This window comes from Mus musculus, chromosome 11 (assembly GCF_000001635.26).
Source record: "Mus musculus strain C57BL/6J chromosome 11, GRCm38.p6 C57BL/6J".
Taxonomy (NCBI): domain Eukaryota; kingdom Metazoa; phylum Chordata; class Mammalia; order Rodentia; family Muridae; genus Mus; species Mus musculus.
This window is the reverse complement of record NC_000077.6, coordinates 52,392,033-52,409,003: the sequence shown is the minus strand read 5'-3', so window position 1 is coordinate 52,409,003 and position 16,971 is coordinate 52,392,033. Positions and strand designations below refer to the sequence as shown.

General features: G+C 46.0%; 1 protein-coding gene across 1 annotated transcript; it reads right to left on the bottom strand.

Annotated features, from left to right (window-relative positions):
• Nucleotides 1-280: 280 nt before the first annotated feature.
• 9530068E07Rik (RIKEN cDNA 9530068E07 gene) lies at nucleotides 281-12,576 on the bottom strand. The gene is made up of 3 exons (NM_153117.2): nucleotides 12,401-12,576; nucleotides 5,447-5,958; nucleotides 281-2,059 (listed from the first exon to the last, which is right to left on the bottom strand). Exons 1-3 carry the CDS (start codon nucleotides 12,534-12,536, stop codon nucleotides 1,928-1,930), a joined length of 780 nt encoding a protein of 259 aa, NP_694757.1. The 5' UTR covers nucleotides 12,537-12,576; the 3' UTR covers nucleotides 281-1,927.
• Between the last annotated feature and the right edge of the window lie 4,395 nt (nucleotides 12,577-16,971).

Genomic DNA, 16,971 nt, shown 5'->3' with positions numbered 1-16,971 from the left:
ATTTGGGCAGCTCACACATAACAGGGAGCCAACCTGGAAAGTACACGGTGATGTCCTACAAGTCTTTCTTGCCATCCTGGTATGCTAATGATAGCAGATGTCAGGACCCAGTATCAAACTGGTTCTAAAAACAAGTCAGAAGTGTAAGTGGCTTCCGAGCTCCGAGGCTGAGCAGGCCTAGGAACAACTGGCTGAGGCTCACTTCCTCCCGGCCAGCACAGCTCTTCTGTAAGCACTCAAGTCAGCATTGTAAAGAACACACTAACAGAAGCAGATTTATACCTTTACCATTTATTTCTTAAAATCTTATTCAAAATATTAAATAATACAATTTCAGATATGAAAAAAACTACTGCAATAAAACAGTTCAGGTTTATTTCACCACAGTGCCCTTCCCTCGGACAGTCAACTGTCCCTGACGGGGGAAGTCAACGCTGCTGCTTCCGTGTCCACAGGGAGCGTGGCTGCCGGCCCGCCTACCCGCCCAGGCTTTACTGAGCTCGCAGTAAAGACGATGCTTTCTGCAAAGTTGTAAAGAAGCTTGGTAGCCAAGCATGATTCAAATCACACATTTACATTCTGATCAACTCTGAAAAGGCAGGCTACCATGAAATACGGCAAATAATCCCAGTGGCTGGGGGCTGGAGGGAGGCAAGTCTGAATGAAGGTCACTGTTAAACAGGTCTGTGTGAACTTTCCCCAATTACTGCTTTAACTGCAGGACCAAGACACAGTCTCACGCAAGTGACAATGGGCTCTAGAGTCTCCTCCAACTTACTGTGATCAAGAAACAAACTGAGAAACCTCTGACCTGTCTTACACTCTGCTTGTCGTCTGAACCTTGGAGCTCATGCTAAAATCAAGTGCTGACACACAGTCCCTGGTCATGGGTTAAATACTCTACCAGCTTCTACCCTACTCGTCATTCAGTAATCCAAACCAAACCTGGAATCTACCTAACATTTCACCTGTGCTCACTGGGAACTGCAGTCTCTTTTGCCAGAATCCCTACACAAGTTTACCGTGACCATGAAGCAGCAACTACATCATCTTACACTGTGTGTGTCAAGTGCCTAAAACACCCCAAGTGGGTTCTTTTTAACTACATTTATTTACCATGTGTGTAAGCATGTGCATAGGTGCACAGATGCCATGGTCCACATGTGGAGGTCAGAGGACAACCTCTAAGATTATTGCCTTCTACCACGGAGGCCCTGGGGGCTGAACTCAGGCTGTCAGGGTAGGCAGCAAGTGCCTTCACTAATTGAACCCACTTCACTGTCCTTAAAGCAGCTTTGAAAGAGAGGGGGGAAATGTTATTTTAAAGCAAAGCATTGTATTGCAATATCTTTGTACATTAAAATTGGGGACCATACACACAAAAAAAATGTGTTTGAAAATATGAGATTTGGAAGTGGGTGCACTGCCACACCTGTGGTACCAGCACTTGAGAAGCTGAGGCAGTAAGACCGGCGGTTTGAGGCCAGCCCGGACTACTGAGTGGGGCCCTATCTCAACTAGAGACGTAGAATAAAGGACCGGAAACAGCATCTGGGGGGCAGCAAGTGATAAGAACCAGCAGCGCTGACCCCGCAGGGCCTGAGCTCTGGGATGGGCCTTTCAAAGGGAACACTGCTGCCAGAGGCACAATAAATGGAAAATAATAAGAACTACACCAAAGGATAAAGTAATGTTTAACTCACATTTCAGACACCTGATTGAATCTAGCTCTAAAGAAAGATTTTTTAAAAAGAAAGAAAAAAGAAGCCATATACTCCTTGTTTGTGACAGTTAATTTTCAAAGCACCAAGGCAAAATAGAGTGCCCCTTCTCGGCTAAGTACCTCTTGCCCTGTGGCAAACATGTGCACATCATAGAAAAGTTAAGCAAATAAAACAGCATACTAAGCAAATGCCAGTCAAGTGCTTTAGAAAATGTAATCATTGGTGATCTTCAGAGAAGGCATGGCCTCGTTCACGTTCTGGTCCAAACGATGGTACTCCACAGTTTTGGAACACAAGCCATCACGCCACTTTCTGCTTTGAACTAGGAGGAAAATCTGAAATAAAACAAAACAATTAGACATGCCTTAGAAAAAACTTACCAAGTAATGTTTTTGTAACAAGTGCAGGACCTTGCTAAAGCTTTGGGACACAAAAACTAATATTAGCAATAATAAGATGACACCCTTCTCAAGCTTGTTGTCACGACTACACAGTGCCTCTCAGTGGGTGAGGGGTGAAGACTAGGATCCCACTTGCCCACAGCCTGAGTAACAGCACTGAGCTCAGTTAACAGGCACCTCTGGCGGTCTGACTGCTGCTGTCACTGGCTCACCGACACTGGAGGCTGGAAGACATTCTGACAGCAGTAACTGTACCATTCTGTCCTTTCTCAGGCCCCAGAGAGGAAGAAGACAGCCTAAATGACAAGGCAAGTCCCAAGAGCTCAGCCTTGAGACAATAGATGGGGGGGGGGGGGTATACACGGAGCAACTGTGCTTGAGTACCCTCTAGAACTCCCCAAGGCTCCACCACTCAGCTGCAGTGACACCGCCCCGTACCCCCGCCCACCCATTAGCTTCTGCTTCCTTTAACTCGAGCACAGAAATGATCGTCATTGTGCTACCTCTGAACTGAAACTTGGAATCATCGAACCATCCAGAAGGAACACAGCACAATCAATTATGCAGATATTAAACCACACTTTTTAAAGATTTATTTATTTACTATGTAGACAGCGTTCTGCCTGCATGTATGCCTGCAGGCCAGAATAGATCACCAAATCTCCTTACTGATGGTTGTGAGCCACCATGTGGTTGCTGGGATTTGAACTTCGGACCTTCGGAAGAGCAGTCGGGTGCTCTTACCCTCTGAGCCATCTCTCCAGCTCCCTAAACCACATTTGTAAATAATATGCTACGATGCCACAGTGGACAGGGAAAGTTCACGAGGCTTCAGCCTACACAAAGAATCCAGGCAACTAAGGGATGCTGAGAGCTGAGAACGTCTGCTCAAGGGAAGAGCACACCACTTGGTTACCTAATATAAATGGTCAGCCCTGGGGCTGGTGAGATGGCTCAGTGGGTAAGAGCACCCGACTGCTCTTCCGAAGGTCCGAAGTTCAAATCCCAGCAACCACATGGTGGCTCACAACCATATGTAATGAGATCTGACTCCCTCTTCTAGAGTGTCTGAAGACAGCTACAGTGTACTTACATATAATAAAAATAAATAAATCTTTAAAAAATAAAATAAAATAAAAAAAATAAATGGTCAGCCCTGAAAGTGCACATACAAGTGACATGCATGCTAAGCAGGTTATTCTGATGAATATCTGTTTCCCCCACCCCCAGCTGTAAGAACATGGTTTAATGCTGCACCCATCAAGGCAGCCCCAGAGTCCATCAATGCAGACGCCCCTGGAGTGATGTGGGCTTCCTCAGCATCCTCCACAGGGCTAAGCTGTTACTAAGGCAGCAGCGTGACACCAGCGAGGCCTGTGGTGGGGGAGGGGCGGCCTAATCATCCTTAAACTTGCCGTTGATGGGAGGCAACCAGTCCAGGGTCAACGGCCAGTCTGAGGACCATACCAGTCCTATGGCACCCACTGTGCCCCTCACGCTGGCTGTGGGGAATCCAGTTTTTGGCCAGTTCCTGGTAGCACAGGCCTAGAAACCTCTCAGCACCGATCGCTGCAGGGTCTCAACACTCAGGATCACCCTGTTCCCCTGCCCTGGAGCACTGCAAATATATATTTCTATTCAAGAACATATATAAGTATATATTTAAGAATGTATATACATGTAACAACAATTAATGAAAAAGACCATGAATTTGAAAGAGCAAGGAGGGGTACCTAGAAGGATAAGGAGGGAGGAAATGATATATTATAATCTCAAAAATAAAAGATGAAATGAGGGCCATATGCTGTGGGAAATATCCATAATTTGTTTGGCAAAACACAAGTTACTGGAGCTGAAAAAGCGGCTCAGCAGTTGGTGAGTGCTTTTACAGAGGACCAAGTTCAGAGCCCAGCACCCACCTCAGGCACCTCACACCTATAACTCAGCCCCTGGTGGCAATGTGTTCTCACACACACACACACACACACACACACACAATTCAAAATAAGCAATAATAAATAAATAAATAAGATATTGGGCTGTTGAGATGACTCAGCAAGTAAAGACACTGTCACACAAGCATGGTGGAAAACAAGTCTACAAAACTGTCCTCTGACCTCCACACAAAGACTACGGCAAGGGCCCCACACCCACAATTACCTAAGATTTTAAAGCAAAATGTAAAATTCTATATAACGTTCAGTAAAAAACTATGGAATGTGTGTATATGTGTACCTGTGAACCAATAATACGTTTAAGGTATATTTTAATGCTCTGAGTGACAGCGTAAACTTTCCTTTTTTCCTAAAGTCTTGAGATTTCTACATTCTCTACATTAAACATGTTGCTTGGGAGGAGTGTTGTTTGTGTGTTTATAACCAGATTCCACAGAAGTAGAGTTACAGGGTACGAACAACCACGTGAGTGTGGGGAATCCAGTCCTCTGCAAAAGCAGCCCGAGCTCTCAACCACTGAGCCATTTCTCCAGCCTAGCTAATTATCTTTGACACAGTTCCAAACAGTCTAAGCTGGCCATGAGCAACAGTGACCCACCTGCCTCTACTCCCCAAGAGACAAGGTTACAAGCATGCACTACCTCTGCTTATATATAAGATCCTTTTTTTTCTTTTCTTTTTAAGGCGGGTTCTTAAAAATATAGCCCTGTCCCTCCGTACAAAGTCAAAGCTGACAAGGACTAACCCTGAATCTCTGATCCTCTGGGATTCACCGGGGCTTACAGAAGTGTTAGCATGGTCAGGTTTATGTGATGCTGGGAAATGAGCCCAGAGCTTGACGTACACTAGGGAAGAACTACCAATGGAGTCACATCCCCAGCCCAATCCTTGGTAGCCAGAAAATAACATTATTGTTAGGTCAGTTAGTGAATGCATAATAAATTAAATTAATACTCTTGCTCCACAAACATTCCCACTGAAGCATCATTACCAAATTAAGAAATACAAGCCAGGCATAGTGGCACACATCTGACCCCAGCATTTGGGAGACAGAGGCAAGTGGAGCTCTGTGAGTTCCAGCCAGCACGGTCTACAGAGTGAGTTCCAGGACAGCCAAGGCTACTTTAGTGAGGCCCTGTCTGAAAAAAAAACAACTCACTGCCTTTGATTTAGTTCATTATGAAAGAAATTCAAGTACTTTCCTAGAAGCACATGTGACATTCATTATTCCTCATTTCTCTAATTACCGGACTCATAACTTCATTAGAAATGTTAACATTTATCAGGACTTTCAAACTGACTGAAAAAATTTATACAAATGTGGCCGAGACAATGAATTACAGAAAGGGCTAAAATCCCAACTTACCTTCCTTTTGTTGTGATAGGTAACATACACAACAGCTGCACAGAAAGCAAAAATAAGGAGATGAAAAAAGAAATGGCTATCCTCCCTGTTGGGGGGCGGGAGCTTCACGACCTCCACTGAGTCCTGGAAGCCCCTGAAGCGCCTGCTCTCCTTGCTGATGGCAATGTTGATGTCTTCAGGCTCCTCATCTCTAGGGTTGGTGGTCCAGTCGTAGTCCGGCTCTCCGTAGTCGCCATTGTCCAGGGTGTCCTTGCCTGTGGCCGGGGAGCTGTTGAGAGCCAGGAGGTCCTCCTCCTCCATGCTGGGGTCCTCATTGCTGTCAGCCTCCTCCTCGGGCGCAGACGGAGCAGCAGTGGGGGTGGGCGCCGCAGAGCTGCTCCCACTTTTCTCTGCACTGGCTGGGCTAAGTGTGGTGCTGATCTGGGAAACAGAAGGGCTGGTGTGGTTTCCAGGCGCAGTCACCACAACTGGAGAAGAAACGGTAGCATTGTTTGGAGGATTCTCTGATCTATCTGAAAAACAAAAGCATCCCAACATTGCTAACCTTTACAAGAGAAAAATGGATTTACCATTTTTTTCCTGAGCATTTCTCTTCCATATAATAAATTCCTGCAGCTTTCTCTTAAGATCTAGTTAAGTTTCAATGGCTAGCAATCAATTCCATTTCTTCCTGGTCAGTTAATCTCTGGTAATAATTGTTTTGCTCAGTAATGGCCTGAACAGCCTAGCACTCAAAGAATAAACAAGCATCAGCTTTCAGGTCAGCCTCAAAGTCCACACAGCACTCACCCCACCTGCACTGTCTCCCTTTGTCAAAGACCAGAACTCAGCCGGCCCTGTCCAGGCTCTATCTCATTGCCAGAACAGAGAGGGGGGAGGCCTTGGGACACAAAACACAATTAGTACACATACATCACACACACACACACACACACACACACACACACACACACATACATACATACACACACACACACACACACTCTCTCTCTCTCTCTCTCTCTCTCTCTCTCTCTCTCTCGACACAGAATCTGGAAATAAATATAGTATACAACAGGTACTTAGAAACTTCTTTTGCCCAAATTGACTGACCCTCAAAGGAGCCCAGAACACGAGAAAGGACAGGTAAAAGCCTTCACTTTGTCCGTGTCCTGCTTCCCTCTGCAGGCTGGTATGGTAAGCAGTCAAAGTGTCTGTCTGGTCTGTGTCATCCTTCCAGCCACTGTCCTAACCCTGTCGGCACCCTGGATTCTACAAAGAACAGGCCCTCCTAGAACAGAGTCGCAATCCACCAGGGAGAGGGTGTACCCCAGCACTGGAGTACATCCCCTGAGAACTCCATGTCCCCTCCAGCAATAGGAACTTCTGACCACCTTGTAGAATCAAACCAGAGATAAGAATCCCAGACTACACCCTGACCGGATGCTCAATTATGCACCATTTGCCCCCCTCCCTGCCCCATGCTCAAAGTTCCTGTCAGGGTCTTCCTAAAAATAGGGGTTAGGGGTCACTAAACCTCTTTCTCGGTTTCTCTCTCTCCCCAAAATAGCCACATTAATTATTTGCTTTTCAGTATTCCTTGACTCTAATTTGCAACACTGGAGATAGGTAACAGTGCCTAGTTTGTTGGGGCTGCCAGAGGCTAGACTTTTACTCTTAAAAAAAATCTTGTTTCAAGCATATAACCAGTATACAAAGCTACAAACAAGCTGTAGACAGCATCTCTAAGTGATACTTGAAGACTCTTAAAATTTTTATATCACCAAAATTCTAAGGGACAAGAACCAGAAACTTGAAAGCTTAGTGACAGCAGTGTAAAGGTTGGGAAGGCAGGCCCCAGGTAAGAAACGAGGCCAAATGCTTGCACAATCTTCCAGCCCTATGCCCCTACCTCCTTAGTGAAGTTCACTGAAGTACAGCTAAAACTGTTTACAGAGTAACTCCACCTAACAGAAGAATCAATGGAGACAGTCCACAGAGGAAAGCTGCTAAACTGAACAGTGTAGTCAATCTCTGAGTAGAGGGTCTTAATTAGATAGACGTCTCCCAGAAAAACAATTTCTAACAAAGAAAACTAGGGGGCTGGAGAGATGGCTCAGCAGTTAAGAGCACTGACTGCTCTTCCAGAGGTCCTGAGTTCAATTCCCAGCAACCACATGGTGGCTCACAGCCATCTGTAATGGGATCCGATGACCACTTCTGGTGTGTCTGAAGACAGCTACAGTATACTCTTACAAATAAATCTTAGAAGGAGGAGAAGAAGAAATAGTTTATAAAGATAATAGAATTAACGATGTTGCCTGGTATAAGTGGGGCACTAGGTTTGATCCCTAGCATCAGAAAAACAAATGTTAAAAGACAGTACATTAGAGCCAGGCATAGCAACACACACCTGGTATGCTAGCAGTACACAGCTAGTTTTGAGGGCACTCTGGACTACAGGAGACCCTATTTCCAAAATAAACAACAACAAAAAAATTCGTCTCCCCCTACCTACCTTTTTGGATGGTCTCTAATGGACCTGCACTGGGAAGGGCAGAAATAAGTACACAAAACCCTCTCCTGAGCCCTGCAGATCTCTCCTCTGCTTCTCTGTTGTCGTGACAGAAATCTGATTCCCTTGCAAACACACAGGTCCTACAGCCCTTTCCTCCACAGCCGGTTTCCCTCCCACACCCTTGCACAGACAGAAGGGTCTGCTCCGCACACAATTTCCCATTCGTCCCCAGAAGGGCCACTGGTTTGGGGGCACACATCTCCCACACCTGGCAGGTCTCCTCATCAGAAGACTTTAGCTCCTAACTGCAGGGTTCTGTCTCATCCAGAGAAGACCTCCTATTTGGAACTGGTAACTGCTATTCTATTTCAAAGCCCATGACCTCTCTTCTGCTGAGTCAGCCCAACTACCCATCAGCCTCTAGCTCCACTATTACCAACTCCTTCTCATAGGTCAATGGTGTGGCCAAGCACTCGAATCCCTCTTGCGTCCATGGCTAATGGTCTCCCCACTCATATGGAGTCTCCCTCGTTTGGCAAAGGCTAAATCAAATTCTTTATCCCCAAGGGCAATAGACAGCTGCCCACAGCTGGAAACACAACCATACCACTGTTTTCATTTCATCTGAAATCCAGTGTGGAAGCTTCTACCCAGTGTGTAACTCTTAGTGGTTACGCTAATTTCCTAGTCCATTTTCCTTCCAACTCCCCGAAGCTCCCTCAAACTCCCAACACTCCCATTCGTCAGAATGTCCACAAATCACCAGAACTCTGCTCATTCAAGCCTCACTAAGCACCGCCCTCTACCACAGACCCCTCCTGCGACACACCAGGCAACCATAGACAGGAACCCCTGAAACAATGAGCAACCAACCCTGTTCCTTTAAAGTCTTCCAAGGTTCTCCATGCCAGCCACAGGGCAGTAATGGGCCAGCTGTGTGCGGCAGGTCCTGGGGTCAACCCACAACGAGAAAGAACTGACGGGGAGAATGTGGAGAAGATGCTGCTGTTTATTCTAGGCTGTAACCCTGACATGATATTGCAAGTCCATCAGGGTAATCCACACGCTACCAAGCCAGATGAGCCTAGGCTTCACACCTCACACAAAAATTAAAATAAGCATAAGTCAAGTAAAATATAAAATATTAAAGGACAAAACTAGAAAAAAAAAGGAGAAAAATATTTGCAGTCTGGAACTAGAAAAGAAGTTCTTAAATTTTACCAATAAGCCAGGCGTGGTGGCACACGCCTTTAATTCCAGCACTCGGGAGGCAGAGGCAGGCGGATTTCTGAGTTCGAGGCCAGCCTGGTCTACAGAGTGACTTCCAGGACAGCCAAGGCTATCCAGAGAAACCCTGTCTCAGGAAAAACCAAAAAAAAAAAAAAAAAAAAAAAAAAATTTTACCAATAAAGTAAAAGCACAATGCGTAAAAGGGAAAAACTCGTAACTGCTATTCTTCGAAAGAGAAACTTCTGCTCTGTCAAAGAGCCTCCCAAGATAAAAAGACCAGCTACAGTGCAAAGACTGTTTGCAAGCTCCATAAACAACAAAGGACGTGTTCCTAAAATCAAGAACCTCAAAACTCAAAAGTGAAGAAAGCAAACAATCCACGTGGAACAGAAGGACGATGGGAACAGAGTGGACCCTAAGTTCCCTCTGACCTCCACACTCACACTCGACGCCACCACCACCACCACCACCACCACCACCACACATACATACATACATACACACACACACACACACACACTAATGCCTATACCTAGCACCAAGCATAGCAAGACCTGAAGGCTTTTCACTTCAGTGCCCAGGCCTGGTTCGAGCCACCATCACCTCTGCTTTTGTAACTCATCTGCCTGCTTCTGCCCTAACCCTACTGCCCACGTTCAGCACAGCATCATGCAGAAGTGACATGAGGCCACTCCTCTACTCAAAAACTCCCTTAGCAGGTTGGAGAGATGGCTCAGAAGCTAAGGTGATATACTGCTTTCCAGAGAATCAGATTTCTGTTCCCAATACCCCTATTGGGTGGCTCACAACTGCCTGCAAGTCATCAATGCTCTGGCCTCCACTGGCACCACCACCACACACCCACAGGCAGGCAGGCAGGCGACAGGCAGGAAGACAGACACATGCACACACTCTTTTATTTATTTATTTTTTCTGAGAAAGGATCACTCTGTCTATAGTCCTAACTGTCCCAGAACTCTCTCTGTACACCAGGCTGACCTCAAACTCAGAGAGATCTGCCTGCCTTTGCTTCCTGGATGCTGGGATTAAGGTGTGTGTCCCCACTGCACAGGTACACTTTAAAACAAAACAAACAAACAAACAACTGTCTACAAGGTCCTATCTGAGGGACAGAGAGGTAGCTCAGCAAATAAGGAAGTTTGTACTTTGAAACTCAACATGGTGGAAAGCAAGAACTGACTCCCAACCAAAAGCTGTCCACTGTCCAATGTCCTATACCTATACACACACTAAATAAATGTAAAGAAAGATGTATTTTTTTTTACAAAGTCAACAACCTTTGGCCACTTCCTAATCTCCTAATGACCCATACTGTCTACTTAAAAAGTCACAACATTGAGTGAATGAGCAGTAAATGCACTCAACCCAACCTCATCCCATCGCGATGCGCACTGCACCCCAGAGAGCATCTCAGCACCTACTGTACTTCCTCAAGGGCTCGGCCCTGAGACCCAGCTGGGCAGAATCCCTCTTCATTGATGAATGCCCACACCCAGCACCAAGGAAGTCAAAAAAAAAAAATTAGAAGGAACACACAAGTCCAGCACAGGGAAATAAGCTAGGACTTTACATGAAACAACAGACGCGATGCTGACCCAGCTGGATGGAAAGAGAACTCAGAACAGCTGATGTCAGACTGCTTGTGCTTAATGGACTTCATGGCCAAGCTTCATCCACAAAGGTATCTATCAATGAGACTGCTCAGACCCCTTGCCTAACTGGTACTACCTCTAGTTTAAAGGTAACATTCAGCCGGGCAGTGGTGGCGCACGCCTTTAATCTCAGCACTTGGGAGGCGGAGGCAGGTGGATTTCTGAGTTCCAGGCCAGCCTTGTCTACAGAGTGAGTTCCAAGACAGGCAGGGCTACACAGAGAAACCGTGTCTCAAATAAATAAATAAAGGTAACATTTAGAGAGAAAGAGAGAGAATGTGTGTGTGTGTGTGTGTGTGTGTGTGTGTGAGACACAAACTTAGGTGCAGTACCCAAAGAAGCCACAGGTGTCAGATTACTCCTAAAGATGCAGTTACAGACTGTTGCTCTAGATGATTAAAGATCAAAATTATGTCTGCATCCACCAGGGAAATCCTCATTACATTCTACCCAAGATATAAGAGCCTTGGAAAACCTAGTCTTTCCTCCCACAGACTCCAAAACCCTCCAGTTAGGGCAGTCAGCTGCCTGCTTTCAGTGCTGCTGAGGAAGGAAACTATGTATGCAACCCAGCACTGTAATAAAGGGACGGGTGATTGGCTGGAGAGTCTCCCTGGGCAAAGAAGGAAGTCAGCCCCAGTTCACATTAAGTTTTCATCTGAAAAAAAAAATCAATAAAGACTTGGGGAGAAAATGATTGCACGCTGGACAGAAAGAAAAATATGACTACTCAACAATGCTCAGTTTCTCCTGCTAAATCTCTGCCTCGGTTTACAGATTTCACTTTCAAGAACGGCTTTAATATCCTGATTTATGCTATAGCATCTGCAAGAAAAGAAAGTTTTTCTCAAATGAGGCGAGAGGGCGTTCGGTAAAACCTCAGCTCAAGGAAGGGCATCTGCCGCAGACACGCTCTCTCCCTTTGTTTCTAAACTCTACTCCTCCTCCAAGGCCCTCAGCCGGTCAGCGTCCCCGGACTCTGCCTCTACACCAAAAGCCCCAGAACTTCTCAGACCTCAGAGATGGAATCCACAAACAGCTCCTCCCCTCTTCCACTCTGGAACAGTCAATCAATTCAGTCCCAACACTGGGTCGCTGTCCCTATCTTTATCTCTGACCTCACCATTTCGAAGGGGAAAACAAAACAAAAACTTGCCTAGCCTTGCTTGTCCCTCTAACCTCAAGCATCTCTCTTAACATCACTCTCCCCAACTCCGACTATCTCTTCGGCCTGTTTCCTATCCAGTCTGCGAGATCTCTGTACTCCCCATTTTGGGGACCTCCCCCCTCCACACCGAGCGCCCTTCCTCCAGGGAGTGTATTCTCAGAGACTCCGTCCACGACACGGGGACTTCCCGTCCCCGCCCACCTACTCGGGTCTCTGAATCTCACAACCCCACTTCTCAGGCCTGGGGAGACCGCACTGGGAGCGCTTCCCAACTCGGGCCCAGCCCTGGGCGCGGGAACTCGGCCGGTGGGAACCACCGTGAGTCGGCGGCGCTCCGTCCCCGTCGGGCCCGACCCGGTCCCTCGCCGTCTCCCTGCGTTCATTACCAGAGCACAGGACGGGCACGAGCAGCAACGCCAGCACCAGAGATCGCGCCAGAGCCCCGAGGCCCCGGGCGCCCGGCCCGGGAGACAGCTTCTCTCGTGCAGCCCCGCACATTCTGCCCAGGGCGGAGGCGGCCATAACGGACTCGGCCCCCGAGCCTGCGCTGTTGCTAGGTTCTGCGAGGTGACGTCAGATACGCGTCCGAAGCGCACTCCCGAAGCAGCTACGTCCCGGCGTGATGACGTTGCATCTCTGAACCCGAAAGGTTAGCGTGGGAGTGTAGAAAAGGGTGCTTAAAAAAAAAAAAAAAAAAAAAGGCGAATGGGACGGATTTATTTTCAACTGGTGGTTTTTTGTTTTGCTCTGTGGTTTATCGTTGTCATCTTTGAGATGTATTTCAGGGGTCATCGCTTAAGAGCACTGGCTGATTCCCCCAGAGCTCCTGGGTTCGATTCCAAGCACCCCTGTATGTGAGGACTCACACCCATCTGTCCCAGGGTATACGGTGCCCTCTTTAGGCATCCTCAAACACTAGACGTATAACTGATGCAGAAACTCATAAGTAAAACAACTACACACAAGTTTAATACACTTAAGAAAGATTATATATATATATATGGAGCTGGAGAGAATGTTCAGCTGTTGAGAGCATTTGCTACTCTTGCAAAGGACTGGGTTTGGTTCCCAGCACTCAGATTAAACAGCTCACAGCCACCTCTAACTCCAGTTCCAGGGGATCTGACTATAAGACCTCTTTTGATCTCCACAGGCATTAGGCATATGGGGTACACAAACATATATGCAAGCAATCATTTCTGAATTAAAACTAGCCAGGTGTGATAGTGCATATCTTTAGTTTCAGCACTCAGGACGCAGAAGCAGGTAAATCTAAGTGAATTCGAGTCCAGCCTGGTCTACAAAGCGATTATAGAACAGCCAGGGCTACACAGAGAAACCCTGTCTCAAAAAATAATAATGATAAAATAAGCATTAAAGAAACAATAAAGAAAGAGTAAAATTGTGTGTAAGTTCAAATGCCCTCCAGTGCCAGAAGAGGGCGTCTACTCCCCTGGAGCTGGAGGTTGCTGTGATTATGAGCCACCCCATGTGGCTCCTGGGAACCACACCCTGGTCCTCTACAAGCACAATTGCTCTAAACTGTTGAATAATTTCTCCAGCACCCTTTTGGTTTTGGTTTTGAAACAAGATCTCAAGTGGCCCAGGCTGGCCTCAAAATTCCTTTTTTTTTTAATTTTATTTTTTAATTAGGTATTTTCTTCATTTACATTTCAAATGCTATCCCAAAAGTCCCCCATATCCCCCCCCACTCCCCTACCCACCCACTCCCACTTCTTGGCCCTGGCGTTCCCCTGTACTGAGGCATATAAAGTTTGCAAGACCAAGGGGCCTCTCTTCCCAATGATGGCCGAGCCGACTAGGCCATCTTATGCTACATATGCAGCTAGAGACACAAGCTCCGGGGGTACTGGTTAGTTCATATTGTTGTTCTACCTATAGGGTTGCAGACCCCTTTAGCTCCTTGGGTACTTTCTCTAGCTCTTCCTTTGGGGGCCCTGTGTTCCATCCAATAGCTGACTGTGAGCATCCACTTCTGTGTTTGCCAGGCACCGGCATTCAAAATCCCTTTCTACCCAGTGGATAACCTTGAACTCCTTCACCTTCACCTCCCACTTGCTGGGTTATATTTTTGTATACTGAGAGGTTTGTTTTACAAAATGTAAAAAGTGATAGACGTATGTCTTTGGAACATTTGAACCTATTCTCAATGCCAGTGTCTCCTTCTGACTTTCTAGCCAATTTCCTTGCTTTTCTTTTATAACACTATCATCCGGTTAAATATTATCCTCTCTTACAGCGCCCCACACACAAAAGCAAGCCTGCCAAGGCCAACTTGACCTTACTTTGTTTATTGATGCACCCTTAACTACGGAGAAGTGTTAAATATTTGATGAAACACTAAAATATAAACCTTGGGAGGCAGAGGCAGGTGGATATCTGAGTTCAAGGGCAGCCTGGTCTACAAAGTGAGTGCCAGGACAGCCAGGGGTACACAGAGAAATGCTTTCTCCCCCTTTCCCTGCCCACACACACAGGAAAAAAGAAAGAAAGAAAGAAAGAAAGAAAGAAAGAAAGAAAGAAAGAAAGAAAAAGAAAGAAGAGAAGTGTGAATTTAGAAAGTTTGCCTAGAGCCTTGGTACAGTTTCCATCTGTGAGTATGTTGTGTGAATGTTTCTTATAGATTTCAATTCATATATGTTCATTTCACTAATTTTCAGTAAAATGAGCAGTTGGCATTTATTGTGCCCCCAACAGCTTCACTGCTGTCTCTGCAATTCCCTCCCCAGAAACAGCTTGTGTTTTCCCAAAGCCAATTTCTCTGACCCCAAGACATCTTAAAAGCACACAGATTCTGTTAAACAAACCAAGAAGCCATTCATCTACCTCATTTCACAGTCTGCCATAAAGCCCATGTACATGGAATGGTGCCCAAACCTTCCAGATTAGCAGAGGTACAGTCCCTCCAAGCACCCCAAAGCTTTGCTTTCTGCCAGTCTAGAAAATACCAGTGTTTAGAGACTATTTTAGTTAGGGTTTTACTGCTTTGAACAGACACCATGACCAAGGCCACTCTTTGTGTGTGTGTGTGTGTGTGTGTGTGTGTGTGTGTGTGTGTGTGTGTGTGTGTTTCGAACCAAGGCAACTTTTATAAGGACAACATTTAATTGGTGCTGGCTTATAGGTTCAGATGTTTAGTCCATTATCATCAAAGCAGCATCCAGGCAGGCATGGTGCAGGAGTTGCTGAGAGTTCTACATCTTCATCTGAAAGCTGTTAGCAGAATACTGGCTTCCAGGCACCTAGGATGAGGGTCTTAAAGCCCACACCCACAGTGACACACCTACTCCAACAAGGCCACACCTACTCCAACAGGGCCACACCTTCCAATAGTGCCACTCCCTGGGCTGAGCCTATACAAACCATTACAAAGACTAATCTCAATTCCAGCTTCTGCCTCTTTGGAGATGGTTTTCAATTGATCGGCTTCTGCAACACCCTCTATCATCCTCCCTAATCTACTTTGTTCTTCTGTCCTCAGTGATGGATCAGCTGAGTCCATTTTTCAGATTATTTTTCATGTCTGTGTATATGTCTCATCTTTCGAGGCTTAGGCATGGGAGTAGTGTTATCAGAGACTAGAAACGGGCATCAGATGCCCTGGAACGGGAGTTGCAGACAGTTGTGAGCAGCCTCGTGGATGTTGGGAACCAATCCCAGGTCCTCTGCAAGAACATCTTGTGCTCTACCTGCTGAAGCATCCAGCCCCATCTGAGTTCTTTTCAGTAATGAGATACTATGAACTCAAGGCATTTTGCAGTGAAATTCCATCTAACACACTGCAGACTGTGTGCAGGCATGATGTAATAAGTGCCTGGTGAATGACATCCCATCATACTTAGGGGGGTCTTTTATACATTTCACAACACTTTACACTATGCCTGGCCTTCAACTACATGGACAGGGAAACCACTTTCTTTCTTTTTTTTTTTTTTAAGATTTATTTATTTATTATATGTAAGTACACTGTAGCTGTCCTCAGATACTCCAGAAGAGGGCATCAGATTTCATTAAGGATGGTTGTGAACCACCATGTGGTTGCTGGGATTTGAACTCGGGACCTTTGGAAGAGCAGTCACTGCTCTTAACCACTGAGCCATCTCTCCAGCCCCGGGAAACCACTTTCTTTAAAGTCTCTGGTCAGAGCCTAAGCACTCACTCAAGAATTAGCTGCACGTCTATACATACCTAGTGCTGTCGATGTGACCAACAAGCCTCAACTCTCACACAAGAGCAGATGATACTTGCCACAACCTTGAACTTAAGTTTCATCCATAGAACTCACAAAAAGATAGGGGGAAAATGGTTCCAATAACTGTCCTCTGAACTCCAAATGTATGCCCACACATGTCCAGACAGAGTAAAGAAAGTAATAAAATTCTTTCTTTTAAAGGAATCCTGCCAAGAAAAAAGAATGTTCCTTGTAGGCATATATTTTTCTCAACCTCCTTTAATAAGAGTTCAACCTCCCCTCTTAGCCCACCAACCAGCAGAGATAGTGGAAAAGGAAGGCTATTAGGATAAGCTATGTTTAGTCATAGCTCTTTGGGGAGATTCCAGTCTCTGTTGTTCTCAGTCCAGTCCACTCAGCAGATACCACACAGGAATCAGCAACTGCAGTTGAATCCAGAAGGAACTGTGAGGCTCACCAACTGGCCCCATGCCACAGAAGCCTCAAGAAGCCGCAGGGACCTTTCTTTTGCAAGCCTCTCTCTATGAAGTCACTGCATGCAAAGCACAGCAATGCAGTGTAAGGCAAACCAATGCATCCATGATGTCAGCAAAAACTAGCAAGGGAGAGCAAGGCAAACCAATGCTCCAGCTCCCACTGTCCGTGGGGTCAGATTTATGTTCCTTCTAAACTTCATGTGTCCTTTCACATGTCTGCTATAGCAGAACATCCTTCCACCTGTATCTGCTTCAGCAAACCATCCTT